Genomic DNA, 13,279 nt, shown 5'->3' with positions numbered 1-13,279 from the left:
CTAGGTTTACAATTTATTATTAAAACTCTATTACTATCTACACAATATACATAGACATAAAATGTAAAAACTTACATATCTTAGAAACAGTAGCCAATCAGTTGTTTTAATTGTCATATTTGAATTCAGCACATCAAAATACATAATAAATAGCACATTTTATCTCTGAAGCAGACGACTTCTCAAAAATTGTAGACCAGTGTTATCAGAACGTGCTGAGCACCCACCTTCTGAAAACATGGTCCTTTAAGACAGTGAGGCACCTATAATCTAGTCACTCTTGAAAATCTTGGCCTTTATCCTTCTGCGTTTTAGTTAATCCATCTGTAAAATACTAGCATACCTCACCAAAATGTTGTGTGTCTTATGATTTTAGTGTACTTTGATATCCTTGGATGAAAGATGCTGTGTGGGTGCAGAGTATTAGCAATAATAATTATAGGAGCTGATAAAATGGCCCATAGAGAAGAGTTGCAGGGGGGTAACCCAAGCTCTGAATCTTTACACTACTGATGTTTTATTGTGATTTTTCTTAGAAGTTGGACATAGCAGTATGTGGATTTCAGCGGATTCTGCAACCTCTGTTCTTGAGCCTCTAAAAGTAGTGTGGGCCAAATGCAGTGGATATCCCTCCTATCCAGCACTGGTGAGTGTACAGCATACCACCAGTATTACACTGAAACTTATTTCACTATTTCCAAAGTCTATACATAAATGGACCCATAAGATCTAATGCAGAGTTGAGCAAAAGTGAATTTTCACTTTACCTTACTTATAGTATTTTCCATTAAACTTCAGTATACAGAGTTTGTACAATAGCAGACAATGACATCGTGGGCTGATAGTGAGCCACCATAAATGCATTCTATAGGATTCAGAATACCTGTCTTGTAAGCAAAATAGACCAGCATGTTTTGTACAAGAGAATGTTTCATTGTATCTAAGAAGGCAAATTAGAATAAACAGGATGAGTTTTTATCAGTACAGGAACTGTATGCTGTCGTCTGCTGCAAAACAAGTGTAAGAAAATTCTATTTCTGTAGCTCTTTTGGCTTATACAAAAAAAAAAAAAAAAAAAACAGGATCTGCATAACAGTTAATTCCAGTAAATTAACAACTTTAGATGGATAATACACAGAGAAAATACTATTTCGTGCAATGACTAGTCAGCCTCTGGTGTTCAGTATTATGAGAAATTGTTCAAATACTGTGGCTAGACTTTTAAAGTAGGGTAGATAATCTTATGGTTGTTAATAGTAGGTACACACTAGAAAATGGTAACTAACTCTCCTGATTCCTTGTGTTTGCTTAGCACCTCCAGGGGCTAGGAAGGAATTTCTCCCTCAACCTCCATGTTCAGCATTGCAGAATTAACTAGTTGCATATTGGGTGGATTTTTGCCTTCCTCTGAAGCATCAACCATTGGTCATTAAATAAAGGCAGAGAACTAGACTTGAAGACAGATAGGCTGATCGGGCATCATAAACCAATAGCCAAGGTTTTCAAATGTAGCTACTGATTTTTGAGCTAAGTTTGTCTCAGTTTTAGGGTGCCCAATCTGAGACATCTTTAAAATGGCCTAATTTTCAGAAATTGTCAGATCACACACATTCTGAAAATCAGTCCTCCTTTTAGGTGTCTAAGTTGGACACCAAAACTTGATACATGAAATATCACTAATTGCTTTTAAAAATCTTGGCCTATGTTTCTAAACTTATTTGTGAATTTGTCAATTGTATTTTAGTGTTCTGAATTTGTGATCTCTAAGGGCTTTTCTACGTGCAGCATGGCACCAGTTAAGATATGATTTAAACTGGTTTAAGTAAACGAGGTTTAAAATGCATTGTGGACATTCTTATTTTGCTTTAAACCAGGTTTATTTCAGTTTAACTTAAACTGCTTAGGAACAGATATAAGCTAAACCAAAATAAGGTTGTTTAATTAAATCAGTACAAGTTTGTGTAGACAAGGCCTAAGTTTATACACATTGTCTGTTTGATTTGTATAGTATTTTCTCATTAAATACATTCATAATAAAGAAACCTTTAACTATTAGTGAACACAGATTTTAAAAAATTAGGAATTGTTCTTTTTTTCCATTTTGTAGATTATTGACCCTAAGATGCCTCGTGTTGCCGGTCATCACAATGGTGTTACAATACCAGTGCCACCTCTAGATGTATTGAAAATTGGAGAACAAATGCAGACCAAATCTGATGAGAGGCTTTTCTTAGTTTTGTTTTTTGACAATAAAAGAAGTTGGTATGTATAGTTATTTAATCAAATGTAAGAAACATATAGTTTAATGCACTGATTTATAATCCAAAGTAATAAGCCATATTTTAGTTTTAAAAGAAAGTTGAAACACCATTCTCTCCCCATATATAAACTGTAATGTGTGTTTAGCGTTTCTGAATATGATGTTGGAACCAGACATCTTGCTAAAAGACACTTATTTACTGCCAATTTGGAACAACAACATGACTATAAACTAGATATTATCCTTCTTTAGTACAGGTTTGGTATCAGAACAATCATTGTTTTGATATTGGCATATTAAAATTCTTCCTTTGATTGCAAAACCTGTTTAGACGATGATAAAGTCTACATTTCTGTGTATATCTATCTCTTCATCTGAAATATCTGACTTTCTTTGAGTGATGGTCCTTACTGTTTTCCACTGAGGGTTACGTGCATGCACTCAGAGCCAGAGCTTTTCAAAGTAGTATTGGTTGGTGGTCCAGTCAGGCGCCCTTGTATTCCCTCGTAGTTTTGTCTGAGGCGATAAAGGGCAGGGTGGACCGGCCACGTCTCCAGTTCCTTCTCACTGCTGCATGATCCAAGTTGTAGCTTCCTCTGACCTGTCATTCTTAGTGACAGATTTTCAATTTTTTTTATACAAAAAATGTTCTTATTTTTGTTCATAGTTAAGATTTTATTGTTTTTTGTTGTACTTCGGTAATTTCCATCAGTTTTTATAATTGAGGACTTGGGATGCTTTTTCCTGCTAAACATTCCCAACCCTCGTGTCTGGGTACTGGATTATGCCAAAGATGCCAGGATTCCAAGTCTGTGCTTCCTGCCCTCACTCCTTTTCCATCAGTAGTGAACACCAATGCTGTTTGTACTGGTTGGGGGAAGTCCACAATGCCTCCAGATAAAATATCTGTCTCTCTTTCCTTGCCCACACATGGGAAGGCCAAGCTCTCCTCCTCAAGAAGCACCTCCTGGAGGTAGCCATGGTCCCCAAGTTGGATCCTGGCTGGGGAATCTCCCTTACATTGGCAGAGCCCTCCCCCAACTGCAGAGCCTCCTTCCAGATACGCTGGTACCAGTGCTACCGACCCTGTGATTTGTTGGTCCAGAGACAGGTGCCTTTACCGGTTCCGATCCCATCAATAAACCAGATACCATTGACTCCAGGGAGAAGCGGAAGCGCTCCCGGCCCTCACAAACTGCTCGCCCTGGAAAGAGCGAGGTCTGTGTGTGTTCAGGTGCACTCACCTGTGCAAAGGGCTCCATCTCCTGCGCTACATCTACCTCTTGCTGGCCATGCCTCTCTAACGCATTCCGTTCTAGTGGCTCCATCAGCACCGCCATTCATGCAAAAGTCCAACTCATCTGAATCCAAGAACCCGGAAGTTCAGCACAGTCCACCACTTCCACGGAAACAAGACTGCCAGAGTGTTCCAACGGCTCCGTGACAGTTTCCTCCTTTGCCTTACCCAAGAAGCTGATATCCGGCTCCTTGAGCACAAGTATAACAGCAGTATCAACCGGATTGGTCATATTAGAGCTCATGGCCCCAGTATTTGCATTTGAAGCAGTCTCAGCTTGGGAGAACTCCCGTTTCACCAACCCATCCTTCATCCAGTAGACATTCGGAAATGGAGTTAGATGATGCTCCAATCAGCCCGGCTCTGATGGTACAAGCAGATCCAGAGAGATTCCCTTCTGTATCATCGACATCTTCCTGTCCATCAGATGACTATCATCATTTTCAAGAACTACTATGTAGAATAGAATGCTCTCGGTATCCCATTGGAAGAGGTGCAGGACAGTCAGCACTTGCTACTAGGCATTTTGCATGCATCAGCACCAGAACAATGATGCCATTCTTCAGCTGGCATGCAGTGGGTGGCATACCCCAGCCACATGTGCACTGACTCTTAAAGGGGCCAAAAAAAGATACGTCCCCAAAAGGTTCAGAAATTTTATTTTCACACCCTCCACCTAACTCCTTGGTAATACAGGCTGTAGCGGACGAAACAGCAACACCCACAGTCCACTCTGGCAGACGGAGGGGAAGAGACAGGACTACATGGGTCAAAAGGTCCTCTTCTCCTCAGCTGGATTACAATTGTGGATCTCTAACTGCTTGGCACTGATGGCCAAGTATGACTTTATAAACTATGGCCGGATGGAGAAATTTGCAGATAAGCTACCTCAGCAGGATAGTAGTCGATTCCAAACAATTTTACAGGAAGTCAAGTTGGTCACCAGGGCCATACTTCAGGCTGCAGTTGGTTCAGTGGACACATCCTCGTGTGTATTGGCAACTGGAATTGTCATGAGAAGGGAATCCTGGTTACACTCCTCAGGTTTCCCTAGAGAGATGCAGAACACAATCGACAACCTTCGCTTTGACAAATCACACCTCTTCAACCAGAAGTGATTCCTTACACTCACTAACAGACTCTAGAGCAGGGGTAGGCAACCTTTCAGAAGTGGTGTGTCGAATCTTCATTTATTTACTTTAATTTAAGGTTTCGCATACCAGTAATACATTTTAACGTTTTTTTAGAAGGTGTCTCTCTCTGTCTATATTCTATAACTAAACTATTGTTGTATGTAAAGTAAACAAGGTTTTCAAAATGTTTAAGAAGCTTCATTTAAAATTAAATTAAAATGCTGATCTTACGCTGCCAGCCTGCTCAGCCCTCTGGGTGTTGGGGGGGAAGGGGTTCAGGGCAGAGGGCTGGGTGTTGGGGGGGGGGACTCGAGGTCAGGGCAGAGGGCTGGGTGTTGGGGGGGGGGGGGACTCGAGGTCAGGGCAGAGGGCCGGGGTGTGTGTGGAGGTGCAGGGCACAAGGCTGGGTGTGGGGTGGAGACTCAAGGTCAGGGCAGAGGGCTGGGGTGTGTGGAGGTGCAGGGCACAAGGCTGGGTGTGTGGGGGCGTTCAGGTAAGAGGGCTGGGTATTGGGGGGGACTCGAGGTCAGGGCAGAGGGCTGGGGGTGTGTGTAGGTGCAGGGCACAAGGCTGGGTGTGGGGGGGTTCAGGGCAGAGGGATGGGGCTGTGGAGGTGCAGGGCAGAGGGATGGGTGTGTGTTGGGGTGGGGGGGTTCAGGGCAGAGGGATGGGGGGGGTGTAGGGCAGAGGGATGGGGTGCTCCCAACCCCCTGCCCTGAGCGGCTCATGGCAGGGGACTGAGAGGGATATGCCCTGTTCCACCCCCTTCCCCCAGGCCCGTCCCTACCTCTCTCTGCCTTCTCTATGGAGCAGCGAGCACGCTGCACTCGGCTCTGCTCCTCTGGGAGGAGGAGGGGCCGGAATGCACCACATTGTGGGAAGAAACGGGGGACGGGGGGAAGCTTGGCTGCCACAGGACCAAGCTTCTGCCTCCTGCCCCCGGAGGGGAGAGCAGTGGGCAGGGGGGCTGAGTGGGGCTGGGGGCTGCTCACCCCTGCGGGGGCAGGAGGCAGAAGCTTGATCCCGCGGCAGCCAAGCTTCCCCCCTGCCCCGTTTCTTCCCACAGCATGGTGCTTTCCTGCCCCTCCGCTGGCTCTTCTCACCGGGCAGGCAGTGTGCCACTCAAAATCGGCTCGCGTGCCATAGATTGCCGAACACTGCTCTAGAGCCACCTTACGATCCTTGGGCATATATACACCAGCACCAAAGAGAAAATTGTATTGCCCACCATGAGCCCAATGCTATTAAACTCCTCACTTTACCACCAAGGCCTACAAACCTCCTCAGAAGAGCCCTAAGTTCACAGAGCCCGTCTGCCAGTTCTGGCAGCACAGAGCTCTGCACAACACACTCAGTTAACATGAAAACAGTATTTCTGAGTGTGCCTGGAGAGCTATCAGCCACTCCGTACATCAGTGCTTCCATCCTCCATGCCTTTTGGGGATCATCTCAAATTCTTTCTACCAGCTTGGAGAGCTGTAACAACAGACAGGTGGGTCTTGGACGTCATTTGACGCGGCTCAACCATAGAGTTTATGACAATGCCTCTTTTAAAAAAACACCTGGCTCTAGTCATTACTACCTAGCATCGAAGAGTGAGCTGCACAGTCTCTACCCTATGCACTGAATTGGTGGTATTAAAATGTTGTAGCGTAAATGCAGAATGTGGGACTGATCAGAAGTTCATTGGCTATGGAACTCCCTATTGGAGACCAAAACTAACACACGTTAGAATGTGGTGTAACCAAACTTTTGCAAAAATCTTTGTGCATGATGGAAATTGAAGAATGAATAATTTTAAAAAAAATTCTACAGGTAAAAACAGGTGAATCTAGTAGTGACTGAAAACAATCCATTACTATCTAATCTAAGCCTGAGTTGTTTTAATACCTAGATATGATGTTGCATCAGACTGACTCCTATTAAAGTCAGTATTTACCATCAATTACAATCCTATGGTGCCTGTTGGATTTGTAAGTCTTGTAAGAGGCTGATGCTACTTGTGTCTTAAAACCCACGTTAAAAACACAGGTGTCCTATCTTTGGTAAGAATTTTGCTATTGGATTTTTTTTTTAAAGAGATAAATTGTTTTGACACACTGCATGAGAAGCATTACGTAAGAGCTAGTTTAGTCCTATGTAAGGACAATCCTGTTGATCTATGCTTTATTTAACCCAAGATTTATTTTATCCTGTTTATAGGCAGTGGCTTCCAAAATCCAAAATGGTTCCCCTGGGGATTGATGAGACCATAGATAAGTTAAAAATGATGGAAGGTCGAAACTCAAGCATTCGTAAAGCTGTGAGAATTGCTTTTGATCGTGCTATGACTCATCTAAGTAGAGTCCATGGAGAACCAGTTAGCGACTTCAGTGATATTGACTAACAAAGGTGCTACCAAGGCAAGAAACACACCACACATAGACTTGAACTTTATTAATAAACCTCATTGTCTAAAAGAATGTATTGACAATACAACTCCTTAATCATTGATTCAGTGGCTGAGTTCTGCAAACTTCAAACAGTTGAGCAGTTTCTCTAAATCACCATTGCCATATAGATTAATGATTTTATCATCGTGTTGTAGTTTGGAGGATTTTCCACTAAAGCTGTTAAAATGTCTTGTTCATAGTGTTCATAAATTGTACATATATGTATATTCAACACTTAACTTATTCTGATTTTAGAGGTAGCTCTTTAATTCCCTTTTTTAATTTTGATGGGGAGAGAGTAGGTTTTCATTTCCATGTTTTTTACATATTAAAAAAAAAAAAAAAAAGTAAAGTACATAAGCACCATCTTCCAGCTTAAGGTGCTTAGTGAATCTTAAAGCCTAATATCAAAATAACATCAAAGATATGTTTGCCTAAATCATATATTATACAATATGGTGCTGCTTGTATCATTTTTCCTTGATCTGTAGCTTTTGAAAGACTTGTGAATGTTTAATTTTGTGTAAATCATTGCTCTTTGCACAAAGTACCACATATTTAAGATTGATGTAAATTTACCATTACAAATATGTATTTTAAGAAAGAAAATTACATTATTTTGGAGGGTACTTTGTGAGAAAGGCATCGAGTAAAATTATGCTATGTACATCACTTGCAAATCACCAAAAACACTCCATTATTGCCCAAAATAACTTTTTAAGAGATTTTTTTCCCCATTTTTTCTTTGTTTTAAACAAACTTGGCTTAAAGCCAGTGAGCACATTTTTTTCGAAACCATCCTATCCATCTCCCATAGATTATATTTTTTTCATATATGTGCCTCCCTGTTTTATTTATTGTAGAAAATGTATTAATTTGCTTTATAATGAAAAATAAATTTGACAAAGTATATTGATATGCATTTTTATACAGGCACGTGAGAAGACAACTTGCTTTGGGAGAAAAATGTATTGGAAATTGTATAAAATGACTTGATGGCTTGTGTGTAATTTGATTTTTTGTAACCTGTATGCCTTTGTTTCCAATGAGGGGATTTATGTAACTTTTAATTTAGAACACTTTGGTAGCAATAGAAACTTTGGATACATTTTTGTATGGTACATGTGATGTATATAGAATTAGTACTTTATTTTTATTTTTAAGAAGTAAAGCATTATGTATGGGTGTGGGAAAAGAAAGAAGGGTGGGTTTCCAGAACTGCATTTTTTTATATTAAAAAAATAAAGTCAAGATATTGATTGTTGTAGCTACTTTATTCCTACGTTCACTGAAATACTGAATTTGTAACAATGAAAATGGCAAGATATGTTTGCAATGTGATTTATAATGACTCCATTATTTATAAATGCACTGTGTTGAACTCTCTTTTGCAGTGATATCTTAAATACTGTACCAAGTTATATAATATGCAACACCAAATAATGCATATGAATGCACAAAGTATTTATGCCCAGCTTTTTTTAAATAATGGATTAGCGAATACAGCAAAACCAATACTTTTAAAATCTTTTTTTAATTCATTGAATAGCATTCTGCATTGTTAAACCTGCTTGAATCTTTATTTTAAAGGGACAGTAAATTACTTTTTAAATACTTTTTGATGTTTTTATTCTCTATGGTTTGTAATACCCCCTTAGAAACTTGAAATAAAATTTCTTTCTCAACTGATAATTTTGTCCTGCATTTGGCCCCTGTGGAATCTTGGTTTAGTGTCCATTCTCCCAGAGGTAAATTGGATTGTTAAGGAACTGCTACCATGTCATTAACTTAATCCCTTTCTGGCTGTTTCATAAAGAGGGAAAGTGTCATCTTGTGCGGAGGCCACTGCTATCTATTCCAACAAGCCTCTTCTGAAGAGACTGGTGTTTGAGGCTGCATTATCCAAGACCAGTCTCCTATGCTGAACTCTAGTACTTTCAAGGATTCCCTGGTTAAAAAGCAGTTTGGGCTTTGAAAAATTGGTCATGCATTTGCTGACTGCCTTCCCTAGTCATGGCAGAAAATATTGATATCTTACTTTGTGCAGGAATGGAGATGGCCATGCATCCAATTAGGATAATATTTAAAGGTCTATGATATGATACTGATAATGCATCTGAGGTAGAAACCCAAAAGGTAAACTTGATTGTTTGCTTGAAGGTTCTTCCAGTGGGCTGGAGGAGCTGTTGTATGCCCATATTCACCTCTTGGGGAGCGAGCAAAAAAAATGGAGCCCAGTTTGACAAAGACAAGAAAAATTAAAGCCACGCTTAAGTCCTTGAGTCTGCTACTTAACTTTAAATATCTGTCTCATACTAAACTAAGAGTAAGGATCAATTTTTCTGAAAATGCCAGTTGAAATGTTCCCAATACCCTCAAAGATGGCATATCTAATGGTGTGACAATTTTCAGACTCCTATCAGTAAGTAGCAAAAACTAATGTTTTTTGAGGCTTTCTGAAGCATCCCCAGAGAATCTAAGTAAGAGAACCCTAGTGTCCCTCTCACAATCTCCTGGTTCCTAAATAGTTATAAATCACAAAACCCTCACAAAAGTGATTGGGATTACAAAATGTGGCTTATTGAAAACTACTCCAGATTCCCACATCAAGTATGTTCTTAGTACTAGGAACAAATGAAGTGGGGAAAAAACAGCTCATCATTGCAAATAATTCTGTTGAGCCTGTACTACTTTAACTGAAAAAACATTTACACCAATGTGTTTGCTTGATTTAAAAAAAAAAAAAAAAAAAAAAAAAAAAAAGCTTCCACCCATCATCATCTCAGAAATAAACTACGTGGTCAAGAACTGAAGATTGTGTGTCTGGAAACAATTTCACATATATATTTATGCATTCTTGGTCTTAGGACACAGAAGAACATTACTACTTATTCAAAGTCTGACCCTTTGGGCATCCTATTTACTTACAAGACACTTTGTTGTCAACGTGGTGTATTTACATAAAAGGCTAGATGTGACGGGATACCTGGGGTGCATCCTGGGACTGTGGGACCATTGTGCCCCCTGAACTCTCTCCAGCCTGGGCTGTCTCTCAAAATGCCTTGCTAGTGACCAGCAGCAAACCCCTCCAGGTGCTATTATCACTCAGCACAACCGCATGTGGAGACCCAACACCCAGCTAGATTGCATGAATGCTACCAGAGCCACTCATGAATCACATAAAGAAAGGCACCAGCCAGATCCCCCTAACTCCCAGCCTTGCACCTCAGGAATATACTGTCTTGCACTGCTCAAGATGAGCAGCAGATTTATTAATTGGTTCACCACTTCATCAATAGAAAGTGGACATACATCCGCCTTTGCAAAGTCTGAGCAGATCTGCCAACTTCATACAAACTCACTGGTAAAGATAAACAGTAGAACAAATATATTGACTACAAAAGATAGATTTTAAGTGATAGGCCAAAAGTCAGTGTGTGTTAGCAAAATAAAATAAAATATAGGCAATCTAAACTCTCAACCCTATTGGACTGGACAATAACTAGACTAAGCAGTTTTTCTCACCCCACTGGATATTGCAGTCCTTAATATGCAGATTTCACCCTTGAAATCTGGGTCAGTCCCCTCAGTTCAAGTCTTCAGAGTGTCTTTGTTGCTTGCAGCATAGGTAGGTGAAGGAGAAAGGCCCAGCATGGGGCCACTATGTGTGTTTTATACCCTCAGACCATGTGCTTGGAAAACACAAGGGGTGCATTGCTGAGTCTCCAGGCAAGGTTAAGCAATTCCCCTGCTGTGGCCTCATGCAGGTGAGTCATTGCATTGTAGCTCCCTTGCTGGACAATAGTTGTTGATGAGTTGATTGACACCCCACCTGGATATTGGCTTCTTCCCTTGCTGTCGTCTCTGGGGAGCTAGTATCTGTCTGATTCCCCAACTTACAGCATGCTTTAGTGACCACCATACAACACAATTCTCATAACCTCATATGCATCAATACACATAGACGGATAGAGAAATGACTTTCAGCAGATCATAACCTTTCTCTTGATACTTCATATGGCATGCTTTATATGCAAGATCACTATAATCTATACATGTGAAATATGGGGGTTACAGGGTGCTTCCCCAAGGTACAGAATGTCTCACTAGATTTTTGTTTGTTCGTTTTTCTCATGTGGAACAAAGGGAACTTAAACCACCTGGAGATTTCTCTTCAGGAATTCCCCTTGTGTAGGGAGTATAAAGCTGGTGGCATAAGTCTAGCAGCATTGTCTGCTAGCATCTTCTTCTTCCCTTCTCTCAGCTGAGCTCCACTGTGCATGATTGTCCACTGCAGATCTCTGTTCCTCTACTGGTTTAACTTCTGCCATAGCTGGGCTGTTGGGGATCAGTGAGCCACAGCTCACTCCTTAAGCTGCCACTCTCCACTACATCTGAATGTAGTTTGGCCATCATGGAAAATGGGAGCCAAAATTCATATCCACGTGTACCTTAAAATGGACAGTTGGCCAATTAAGGACCATGTCTGGTCACTATCTTAGTGCTATACTTCCTGGGATTCAGAATAATAGCTTATTCCTACAGACTGCTTCATATACATCAGAACCCTGCTTGGAGACAACTAAGGAAAGTCTTATCTTCCTTCCCCTTCAATTGTTCTGTATTCACAGTGATGAGCATGATATATATACACTCAAATAGAAAAATGGTAGTTAGGGCAGGTCCAGGACACAATGACCTGAGCAGGAGGAGCACGTTGAACCACGTTGTAGATACTGAGTCTGATGCCCTCCATCATGCCTCCCTAAATGGTGTCCCTGGGGAATGCTGGCTTCGACGGAGTCTTCAGACTTAGCGACACAATTCGTTCCTCAAAATTGCGTTGTAAGTCAAAACCGTTTTTCCCATAGGAATCAATGTTACGAAGTGGGGATTGGTTCCTGAACCAAGGCTTGATACACTATTTTCACTACAATAATCCATTTTTGTACTAAATGAATTATAGATGACTAATGTTGCAACATCAATATATTTTCGCTTTTGCGAACAGGGGCTGCTAACAGGGAGTTTCGCAAGGGAGTTCTCCAGGTGAAGGAGGAGCAATACAGCACCCTTGGGGTAAGTGACTGTCTGTAGTGTGTGTTGTGGGTTACTTGCTGTGTGCTGAGCTTGTGTTTGTCAGCCTGTTTGTTTGTTTAGTTGTTTGAAGGACCGTGTGCTGTGGCTGGCAGTTGGAAGCTGTGAGCTTCAAAGGAAGGTCTGAAAGCTAGAAGCCTCTGGTAATTGGCTGAGCCTTAATCAATGGGCGGGGCATTCATACAGGCCAAGGCTTTATAAAGCAGGGCACAAGCGACCAGGGAGCTTTTGCGAACAGGGGCTGCTAACGGAGTTTCGCAAGGGAGTTTGGGAAGGGATTGAGAAGGGAGCGAGGGGCCCTTGCCAGTTCTATCTGTTTTCCCTTTATTCCCCTTAAAACCTATAAACCAACTACACTCAAAACTTCTTGCTTAAACAACCCTTTCAGCGGACAGGGGGCTGCAGACAGGGGAGTTTGAGGGGGAGTTTGACAGAGGGAGACTTACGATGGTTAGGAAGACCTGTGTCAGCGCTGTTTCTGTCTCCTCCACCTGCGCCTGTAGCCAGACAGAGCGCCTGAGCAGGGATGCTTCTACCCAGATCCTGGTGTGGTTTTGCAGAGACTGTAACTTGCAATTTCCACTTACTGATATCCAGGCTGGGGGGACCATCCAATGTGAAAGGTGCCTGCTGGTGGAATCTCTCAGGCAACAGGTGGGAGAGCTACAGGAGGAGGTGACTAGGTTGAAGAGCATCCGAATCCACGAGCAATTCCTGGACAGTGTCCACGTGGAGACAGCTGAGGTAGCTGTCCCAGTACACAGGAGTGCTGATATACCAGTGGTGGAGGAGGAGATGGCTCAGGGTGGACACTGGCAGCTGGTTACTTCTGGCAGCAGGCAGTGCTCCACCCCTGCTCCGAACCCTCCCGCCGTGGTAATAGGTAACCATTATGCTCTTCTTGATACAGGAGAGAAGGAATCACCCCCTACAGTAAAGGAGGAGAAGTCTCGTACCCCTAAGGCTGGGAGGTCTGCTGCCACCACTGCAAATAGGAAATGTAGGGTAGTTGTGGTCAGAGACTCTCTGCTAAGGGGGACGGAGGCGCCCATCTGTCACC

General features: G+C 41.9%; 1 protein-coding gene across 4 annotated transcripts in view; it reads left to right on the top strand.

Moving 5' to 3' along the window:
* Positions 1-8,375, top strand: part of BRD1 (bromodomain containing 1) — a 176,645-nt gene extending 168,270 nt beyond the window's left edge. For all 4 annotated transcript variants that reach the window (XM_054021245.1, XM_054021246.1, XM_054021244.1 and 1 more), the window contains 3 exons: positions 537-646; positions 2,108-2,262; positions 6,893-8,375. In XM_054021245.1, coding sequence (XP_053877220.1) covers positions 537-646; positions 2,108-2,262; positions 6,893-7,076 — 449 coding nt within the window. In that variant the 3' untranslated portion in view covers positions 7,077-8,375. The remainder of the gene's footprint in view (positions 1-536; positions 647-2,107; positions 2,263-6,892) is intronic.
* The last annotated feature ends 4,904 nt before the right edge of the window (positions 8,376-13,279 follow it).

Source organism: Malaclemys terrapin, chromosome 1, assembly GCF_027887155.1.
Source record: "Malaclemys terrapin pileata isolate rMalTer1 chromosome 1, rMalTer1.hap1, whole genome shotgun sequence".
Taxonomy (NCBI): Eukaryota; Metazoa; Chordata; order Testudines; family Emydidae; genus Malaclemys; species Malaclemys terrapin.
Note: the sequence above shows the minus strand (reverse complement) of the source record. Positions and strands in the feature narration are given on the sequence as shown.